Raw genomic sequence first — 10,226 nt, forward strand, 5'->3', positions numbered from 1 at the left:
GCCAACCAAAAACAAAATGGAGCGCTCAGAAAAAAACATTGACCGTCCACCCCCCGACCCGCCTGCGCATCGGCTCTCGCGCGGTGATAACCCTGCACACACACACACACAGACACGCCGCACCGGAGCCGATAAAAACGCAGAGCTCACTAGGAATGACACGCACCGCAGAGACGCCAACGCAGCACACACGCACAAAAAGAGTGGGAGAAAGCAAGACACTGACAGTGGGTGCGTCTAGTCTAGACACCACACACGACGACGACCCCAGTACGTGACTGAGAGGGTGAGCCTTTGTATGAAACTATAGATAGATAGAAAACCCCCCGGGCGAATTTGTAAGAAAAAAAAACGGGCAGCACGCACGTCTGAGGAGACGCGCACACAACACACGCACACAGATAGATATATATATATATATATATACCGATACGTGCAAAGGCGTGCGCAGATCGGCACGTCAGGCCCAATGGGTACCGGGGGGAGGGAGGGGGGTAAGAGAACGCGAAAAGACGGCAGGCAACTGAAAAAGACGATCGATCCCAACACAAATATCGAGAGAGACGCAACAGCAGCCCAACATACCAAAACGGAAAAAGAAGAGCGAGAAAGGGAAAGTGCTGCGCCACTCCTCTCCATCGCCGACCCTCTGAGCGGGGAGTTGTATGAATGCGCTCGTTTCCGACGCGGTGGAGGATAGAAACCGAAGAGGGGTTGCCTAAAACACACACACACACACACACACACACAAAGGGAGTAGATCCACGGTGCAGCCCTTGTTGTGCTTGCCGCCCCGCCCCCCGTTCCCCTTCCCTCCGGAAGGGTTGTGTGTAGGAAGCAGCTGTGGATCCACGGGCAGGTGATCGGGGGACGTCGGCTCGGCTCCCCTTCTGTTCTTTTTTTTTTCGGGCCGTGGGCAGTGGTGTGTGATGTGTTGCTTGACTTCGAGCGCGGCGGCGCTATCGCTTGCAGGCGTTCACCCGCTACGAATAAACAAGGAAAGAGGACGGTGATTTCAGTACTCCATCATGGCGCAAACGCGAGAGGGATGGCACACCAACGACCGAATCTCGGCAGCGGAGTGTAAGCAGAGGTGTTGCAGCGGAGGAGGTGAGTGTTAAAGGGATGAGGAGGAGGGGGAGGGTGCACCGCATGCATCTCGATGGGCGATATACACTGTCGCGGAAGGGTGGGGGCATCGAAGAGAACCCCAACACTTATATCGCCACGGTAAAGGTCATCCAGCAGCATAATTAAGGTGGACACCTACTTGTGCAACACTTCGCGTTCGACGGAATATCGTTTCGGTGCTTTGTTGTTGTCTGGTAGCGCACATCATCGACTTCACGCGGCGACCACACCAATACAGGCACAGGCAAATATGTTTTCGCCATCCCCACTACCGGATCAGGAACAGCACTCAGCCACCAGGCGTACGCAGACGCTCTGCGAGCACTCCTCACACGAAAAACGAGCATACGAAAGGAAAACCGTCAGAGCAGCAGCCTGGAGCACACGAGACCCGCGCACGACACAGCATACCCAAACAAGAACATCGGACCATCGCGGGAGAAGCACGAAGGCAAACAGCCAGCAAAAAAAGAAAGGTAAATTAAAACGAAAAAGGCGAACAGACATCGAACACAAACACACAAATGAGGGAGCAGGAGGAGTGGGGCCGCTGCTCGCGCAAGGGTGCGTGTGTGTGTGTTTGTGGGTGAGGTGGGGCAATCCAGTCCAGGAGAATCAACGAAACGACTTGGGGGAGGGGGGAGGAGCGTGCAGGAGCGGCACTGCCATTCCGATGGTGATATCGTCCGTATACGCATGTGTGTCCGTGTGAGCACTTTTACGCGGGCAACGACCACTACCAACTGCCTCGGTGCGCGATGCTCTTTTCATTCCTGCACGTTACGCCGCTCGACAATGATGAGGCTGCAGTTGTCGAGGCCGACGCCCTCGTCGTTGTCCTCGGGCGCCACACACTGCGCAAACACGCCGGCGGCGGCCGTGAGAAGAATCGCATCAACGTGGGAAAGTCGTGGGGCAGCACTGTCGTCGTCGTCGTCGTAATACCTGATCATGGACTCCTCTGTGACAGCCCTCGAGGTAAAACTCCCGCCCTTGGTGGACAACAGGGTCTTGCGGTTGTTGTCAAGTGCCTCACTGCTGTGCGAAGGACCTCCTGCGCGCGGCGGCGATACCGGGGACGAGCTCCACGGTAAACCCTCTACAGCAGCGGATGGGCCTCTTAGGCGGTTCTGATAGAGTTCTGCACCACGCAGCACAGCATCCATCGCTGACCCAGACACGGCAAGGTCGTTGACGGTGTTCGTGAGCGCCACATGAACCTGGTGCAGCGTCGCCGTGTCCCATACGCCATCGCAGGCAAGCACAATCCCCCACTGATCCGTGTCGTTTGGCACCGGCATAATCGTAACGTCCGGCACGGCGGAGACGGCCTGCTTGCGCGGCCCGCGACCGCCACACTGCTTGAAGTCGAAGTCGCCCAAAGCACGCGGCACGGCAGACATGCCCTCAATACGACCGTTGATAATGTTGTAGCCGGCGGCGTGGATGCGGGCCTGCTCCGCCTCGTCCGACACGCGGTGCTTCACGCTGATCACCTTCATGCGATCCTTCGTGTAGAAGGCGGCGCCGCTGTCGCCGACGTTCGCACATAGAACGAAGTTGGCGGTGATGCCCACCACACATGCCGTGCAACCCACACAGTTGTAGTCCCCACGCACCCCCTCCGGAGTCGAGCGCAGGTAGTCGTCGAGAGACATCAGTGCATCCTCCATGATACTGGCGAAGTACTGGCGGAGCATCTCCATCTCCGGGATCGACACCACAGCTGCCGGGGACGGGCAAATAGCAACGTTTCCGGCAGACGGGCTCGGGTTTTGGCTCGACCTGCTCCAATGCCGCAGTTCCTCTGCAGCAGCGATCGGCCTCGGCAGGAGCACCCCGGTGCGAGGGGATCCCACGCCTGCCGCGACAGAGACCATGTCCGGCAACGGCTCCTCCACTGCCTCCCATGCATCCAGTGTTACCCCGGACTTGCGGTTTCGATTCGAGGAATGCGAGTTGCTGAAGCGTTTGTTGGCGGTGAAGGAGGTGTCTGCCCGTGTACTGGCGGAGTGCCGGTTCTTGCCTCCCACAGCCCCGGCGCCACCCTCGAGCGCAGAAGACGTCTCCTTCACGCCTGCATCTCCCAGCCCGAGGGTGGCGCCGGCAGCGTGGAGGCGCAGCGACTCCGCGGTCACAGGCACAAGAACGGAGAGAGACCCGGCAAAAGACGTGTTGCGCAGCTCATCGGCCAGGGTGAACGGGACGTCGGCGGTCTTGGGAGGCGAAGCAGTTTCGTCGCCGTTCGCCTCCGATCGCTTGGCGGAGAAGCGGTCGAAAGGAACCGATAAGGCTGCGCTGCCAGACGGCCTGTGGAAGGGGGAGGAGAGATGGGAGTCCGGTATACGGCCGGAGGCGGCATCGAGAGACAGTGGCGGGCTCGACGCGGCGGGGCCTGCGGGGGTGGTCATGGAGGCAGCGAGCGGGGCAACGTAGTTCAAAATGCCGTCGCCCATCGGGGTCGCCGACACGGATTGAGGCAGCCACGGCGCTGCCGCCCCCGTAGAAGCAGCCGAGTCCGTCTCTGCCTTGAGAAAGAACAAGAGCGCGCGGGCACGCACGTCATCGGGGCGCGTTTCCTCGATCGCACGCCGCAGGTGCGCCTCGAAGTGGCGGGCCGCCAGCTTTGCCACAGCATCGCCACCGTGCCCGTCAAACATGCAGAACACCGCCATCGGCATCGTCTCCTTCGGCGCCCCCTCCGCCTCTTCGCTTGCGGCGCCTGCGGCGGTCGGCGCTGCCTCCTCATCACCCATGTTGGGCCTCTCGTGTGTCCCGGAGTCGCTAAGGCGTAGCGCGGAGTTGAACTCCGGTGAGCTCTCAGAGGCAGACGACGCGCTGCGTTCGCAGCTGCCGTGAACCGTGAGCGAGGAGTCGGGTCCGTGGGTCTGTTCGCCGTCCAGACCCTCCAGCGGATTTTTCGCTGCCGCCTCGGCTGCTGCTGCAGCGACCGCCACTTCTCGGAGCTCCTTGCGGTTCACCACCTCCTCGGAGAGGGCCGGAATGTCAACTAAGAACACCGCCTCGGCGTCCTCCTGCGTTGTACGCCATCCTTGCACGCTGGCAGCAAGTGCGCAGAGCTTGGTGACCGGCTCTCCCACGGTGACTGTGTTGCCGGCAGAGAACTCGAGCAGGTCACGGTTGAGGAACTGCTGCATCGGCGAGTGCACAGGGGGTTGTGACAGGGAGTTGTTCGCCACAGTGGTCGGGCGCTGCCGCACCGGCGCGCAGCCGCTCGGCGGGGATTTGGGGGAGAGACCAAGGGCACCGGCGTCTCCCCTCATCGGCAACTGTGCCCCTCCGTTTGGCAGCGCAGACGCGTTGGAGATCTGCTGCAGTGCGGTTGCAGATGCGGGCAGCATTTCCAACGCCGTGAACGCCTCCGTGGTCGGTGAGAAGGTGACGTGTTGTAGAGAGGCAGGGATCCACAACCCAGACGGTGTCTTATGGAGAACCGCAGCAGGGGGCACCTTGTCCATGGAGTGCACACGAGCGGGGGCCTCGGCGCCGACCGCTAACTCTGGAGCGTGGCGTACCGCTGCCGATGCTGTCACATCCTTCAGTCGCACCTCGTAGCCGACGCAGTGGATGTCGCGTGCGGGCTGCTTCAGATACGTGCCGCGTGTGAAGGCGATCTGGTCCACCAACGCGTCGTAGACCTCGGTGTGCTTCCACGTGAATTGCTGACACTTTTCGCACCAAAAGATGCGGTCGAAGCTGTTCATGATGTCTAGGAGATTCAGAAACAGCGTGCACGCGCTCGGGTTCTGCAAGTGGTGGCGGCGGACATGCGACGGACATACCGCCTCAAGACAGTGCAAGCACAGAAAAGCAGCTGGCCGCCGATGGCAGCGGCTGCAGTGATCGTAGAGGTCATTTGCATCGTATCGGCTGCAGTCCAGCCCCTTGAAGTCCTTTGCAATAAAAGCTGCATCGCAATGGCACGCACCATCGTTGGCCTCATCATCGCATGCGTCGTGGTCGCCCTTGGCTCCCGATCCTTCCTCCATGCGTTCCAGCGGCGCCGTGAAACTCCCTCGATCGTCTGGTGACATGTGCCCATGCCGCTCGTACCGGCCAACCTCGTCTTCCGGGTCCATAAGCATAACGCCGGCAGCGGGGTCGAAGATGAGCCGCGCCGCCACCTTCGCATCGCACGAGCCCTGCGGAAGCTCCTCCTCATCCGCCGGGTCCATGTTGTACTCGGCGGCCACCGTTCCAAACGTAAAGTCCTCTGGCTCCAGGCGCATCGTGCCGGAGGCCTGCGCAGGAGTGCGGCGGAACTGACTGCACGAAAGTGACACAGACGCCCGCGCATCAGCGCTGCAGTCGGCATCCGGCAGCACAACAAGGCCGCTCGGGCGCGAGCCGCCAGCGTTGGCGCCAGGATACATGGAAGGGCTGCCTTTTGGGGTCAGGGGCGCTGGCGTCATGAGGTGACTGTCGGCAGCTCCCAAGGACGGCGAGCCGGCTGGTATGGATGCGGGGCTTGCATCGGCAGAGGGCAGTGGGTGAGGCGGTTGCTGATCACTGGCGGGTGTCAAGTTCGGCGTCGCGCTTTTCTTCCTGTGAGGGATGCTCTCAAGCGAGAAGCCGTGGCGCAGCTTCGCTTCAGGGTCACTGTTTACAGCGCTGATGCTGGTGTTCGGGTTACTTTTCGGCGATGCAAGGACGGTGAGCGGCGTCTTTGACGCTGCCTCTGGCACGACCTCGTACCGAGGCAGGAAGACGTGCTCAACCGATGTCCACATACCCACCGTGCGGCGCTGCGCAGCATCTCCGTCGTCGTCGTCAGCCGCCACCGCCGACGCCGCAGCAGCAACGGCGTCATCCTTCGCTCGATTTCCGCGGTGGCGGCACCACTGCCTTCCCGCTGCCTCCCCAAAACGACCCTCTTCCTCGTTTGAAGCGCCAGCCTCGTCGCTGCCTCTCTGATCCCAGATTGTCTCAATGCCGTCGTCGGTGTCCACTTTACCCGTCCTGCTGCCGGCACTGTCCTTCGCAAAGACGCCTGACTGTGAAAAGAGAGCCGTCGACTCCTTGCTATCGACCCCTGGACCGGTGCGGTGCCGCCGCCGCCGACTGCCGCCGCCGCTACGGTGCCGACCATGCTGTAAGGCTACCCTGCCACCTTGCTGCTGCTCGTTGCACTTGTGGTGGAAGCTCGTCATGGTGCCGTAGTGGAGACTGGAGTAAGTGCTGCGGCGACGCAGCTTCCGAAGCTCGGCTGTGGTTGCACTCATGATGCTGTCGCCGCCGTAGTAGCTATAGATGGTGCGCTGTTGATAGTCCCCATCAGAGTCTTCTGCATCGCCCGGATTTGCCGTGTTGGCAGCAGCGCCGCCGCCTGTGGAAGGGCAGGCGCCAGACTCCACCACACTCGACCGCCGCCGCATGGTGTGAGTGCTCAACTCATCAACGGAGCTGCAGCCAGCAGGGGTGCCAGCGTTGGCCGTTGGCGTTGTCGCAGAGAGGTCCTCGACCGACGGCGCAGGCGCGATCATCGCTGAGGTTAACGCCGACGAGGCCTTGCCGAGCGAGTTGGCCTGGCTGTTCGCTTGCTGGGGCACTGTCGGCAACTGAGAGACACCGGAGGAAAAGATCGAAACAACGCCCGCATTCAAGCTTTGGTTAGCTGACTCCGACCCCGACCCCGACGACCCGCCTGACGTCTCGGTCAGCATAAACGCGGCAGCTGGGATTGGGCCAAGCGGCATCGGTAGGTCATCGCGGGTGCGGCGTACGTTGGCTAAGCCTGTGAAAACACCATGTGAAGACGCCACCGCTGTGTGAGTCGGAAGCGGAGGGAAGCGCGCGTTGACGATCGACCGCAACCCCGCCGTGGATCGTGAGGAAGGCGACAGGGGCTCCGGTGTAACGGAGCCCGGCATGGCGCCACTACGGTTTCCAGACGCAAGGGCCAGCAGCGCAATATCATCGAGCGTGTGACTGCGCCGATGGTGTCTCAGAGACGAGGACGAGAAGATGCAGCTGTTCTCTGCGCCTCTCCGGCGACCAGCACTCGAGGCGGCGATCGGGGCACCGTCCGGCGCCAGCATCTTGCTGCGATGACGTCTGCGTGGGCGTGCGGTGCAGCTCAGCTGAGTGCTGCTCAAAGAAACGGAGTTCTCAGAAAGAGCGGGTGCTCGCGTGGGTTGCGTTGAGGAAAGTCCGCGAGTCACATGGGCATCTCCCTGCGACGTGCGCACCTGTTGATACTGCCTCCACCGGTCTACAATGGTGCCGGAGGCCCGCGCGCGCACCTTGCAAAAAACACCCGGTAAGGGGGTAGTACCAAACGCGTTGTCAGTGTAGTGGTGCTGCTCCAATTTGAAGTTCGGCTGTGGCGAGTCAGTCGACAACGACGTCTGTAGCCCGTCCGCACAAACAAGTCGCGACGCCGTGCTACTACCAGTGGACTGAGGGGCTACGTCGAGGCTCTCTGTGCGTGCTCGCGTGCAGCACCGGAGAGGCTTTGAAAGACAGGCCGTCTTCATCACATCCGACCCCGACTCGCTGGTGAGCATGCTCGGCATCGTCTGCGACTGTCCCGGACCTTCACGCATGGTTTCCGAGTGCTCTGTCGAGATCCTTGTCTCAATGACGCCACTATCTCGTGAGGCAGACGCGCTAGAGTTCGTGTTATACCGCGCGTACGGGCTCGCCATGTTAAACTCCATCGGCGTCGACTCGATGTTAGCGTCGTAAAAATGCAGGCGCGCCTCGTTCTGCGTGCAGGCCAGCAGGCTCTCCTCCTCGTCCACACAACTCCTCTCGCCCACGTCCGCGTCGGCAGGGTTCGTGGAGGCCGTGCCGGCGCTGCCGCTGCTGTCCCGAAGCCAACGCGCTTGCCCAGAATGTCTTCTAGAAATAGCACCTGGGTCCTGGTCCTCCTCTTTCTCTGCCTGCCAGCCCTGAGCAAAGAAACGAAACTGGGGTTTCGTGGAGTTAGATGCCGAGGGTCCGGACGGACCGCACCTCTTCAGGTGAGAGGCCAACGCAGGAGGGACGGTAGCCGGTGGTGGAGGGGACGGCCTTAAGCTCTCAATGGTTGTGAGCTGGGCGACCGGCAGTCGCGGAAGTGGCCGGGTCGCTGGCAGCTCGCTTGTACCCTCGGTGCCCGTACTGCAATCTCTATCCGCAGACACCTGTTCTGTTGGATCCTGCGCAGCTGGACCGAGCCTCTGTAACGGGGACGCGGTGCTGAGAGAAGGATAACCAGACGGCAAGCTCGGCACTTGCATCACGGGCGTCGTTGCCCTGAAGGCGACTCTCTCCGGCAACGCAGCCGCTGGGCTTCGCGGTGTGAGTTGCGCGGTGTTGGCTGCAGGCAAGGAGGACGGGGTAGCCACGCTGCCCTCTGACGGGGCGGTAAAACTTGAGCTTGCAACAGCTCCTCGAGGAGGGCTTCCCGCCAGAATAGGGGAGCCTGCAGCGATAAAGGGCTTCCGCGCAGCGACGGCAGCCCGCTGCCGATCCTTGAAGCTCATCCCGGGCGAGCTTGTCGAGGTGGACGACACGGGTAACAGTATGGGCATCTCCTCCATGTTTCGGCTCCCAAACTCCGTTGAAGAGGTCGTGGCGCTACCCAGGGTGGTCGGTGTCCGCAGTTTCGGGAGAGGCGCTTCTGTGTCGTCGGCAATTGTCTGAGCCGCCGTGTTGCCGTATGCCAAGCTGACAGAGGTGCACAACAGTGACGAGGGTAAATGCGGCGGAGGTGCTGCTGCTGCTGCGCTGGCGGTGCCCTGTGGGTGCAGGGTTAGCGGACTCCCTAGTTGCGACGCAGATGCAAGGCTGCCAGAGTGCTCGTGTAGTGAGCCAGTCGGCTTGCTCGTAAAGGAGAAGTTCGACGAGGCGGCGCGCAACACCATGGAGTCAGGCACATTAGGGACCTCCTCCACGGCCACCGCCGCCGTGAGTGCATCCGGGCTGGCAAGGGTGATCGGCGTCTGAGTCGGTGCACGGGGCGCCCCAGCGCGGCTCCCTCTGGAAGAAGGCCCCATCTCTGTAAATATGCACGCTGTAAGAGGCGGGGATGCGGCTGCCGTGGTCCTCTTCAAGGCTGACTGCGGGAGCGGATGCTCCCGACCGGGAGAAAGGTCTAACGTTAGGGGTGAAGACGAAGACGCGGTGCTCATTGGAGAGTGCGCCGGGCGACCGCCTATAGCTCTGAGCTCAAGATCAGTGCTACCGCTAGCACCAGCGCGCTGGCGCTGCCTATCCTTGAAGCTGAGACGCTGTTTACGTCCAGAAAGAGAGACTGCATCGGTTTGAGCGGTGTCGCTCGGGTTTTCCACTAAGGGAGACAGTGTCGCAGACGACGATGTGGCGTCTGTGCGAAGCAGCGACAACGAAGTGCGCCCGCTTCCTGCCCCATGAAGTCCCGTTGTCCCGGGCGACGAAGCTGCAGAGGTGTCAACAGCTGCGCTGCCGGCGTCCGTAATCTTGGCCTCGGTGTCCGAGCTCATTATGCGGTCCCCAGCTAAGACGTGTTATGAAGCGAGGGCGCAGAAAGGCGTTCGAGCGATTAAAATTCAGGTCGTGTCTGCCGATAGCACACCCTCACGAGCAGAGCCCACACGTGCGCACCTTCGCTGGACAAGACGACAAGACGGAGTCGCGCTCTAGAGAAAGGGGCGGCGAAGACGTGCGCTCGGCTGCGGAAGTGCGACGACGACGGCGGTGGAGAGGGAGGTAGTGATCAAGCAGCAGCAGCAGCAGTAGCAGCACCCACTAAAGTGAATCAGGAAGACGGCAAGCCGTAGCAACAGCAGGGACAAATCACGAGAGGCGGCAACACGTTCGGAATCAACACGAAAAAAAAACGGGAGTGAGGACAGGACCAAGCGCCCTCCCCTCCCCCTCACTCCACAGCCCTACAGGGAGACAAAGGGCAAAAACGGCGACTCCGTCGTGTTGCCTCCGGCCACGGCGAACAACTCTCTCTCCGAAGACTCGAGATGGGGGCTCGACGGCAATTTGTGAAGGCGTCTGCGCTGGAGACGAGTCCGTTTGGCTCTCATGAAGAAAGAAACAGGCCGAGCTCTCGCCCTCTTACTTCTCTTTCCGCCCAAAAAGCCACGTCAACCCCCCCC

At 61.4% G+C, this 10,226-nt stretch overlaps 1 protein-coding gene across 1 annotated transcript; it reads right to left on the reverse strand.

The window, feature by feature from the left end:
- Positions 1 to 1,898: 1,898 nt before the first annotated feature.
- LMXM_30_1320 (conserved hypothetical protein) lies at positions 1,899 to 9,599 on the reverse strand (the record flags this gene model as incomplete). The annotated part of the gene is made up of 1 exon (XM_003877601.1): positions 1,899 to 9,599. One exon carries the CDS (start codon positions 9,597 to 9,599, stop codon positions 1,899 to 1,901), a length of 7,701 nt encoding a protein of 2,566 aa, XP_003877650.1.
- Between the last annotated feature and the right edge of the window lie 627 nt (positions 9,600 to 10,226).

The sequence above is a fragment of the Leishmania mexicana genome, chromosome 30, assembly GCF_000234665.1.
Source record: "Leishmania mexicana MHOM/GT/2001/U1103 complete genome, chromosome 30".
Taxonomy (NCBI): Eukaryota; Euglenozoa; class Kinetoplastea; order Trypanosomatida; family Trypanosomatidae; genus Leishmania; species Leishmania mexicana.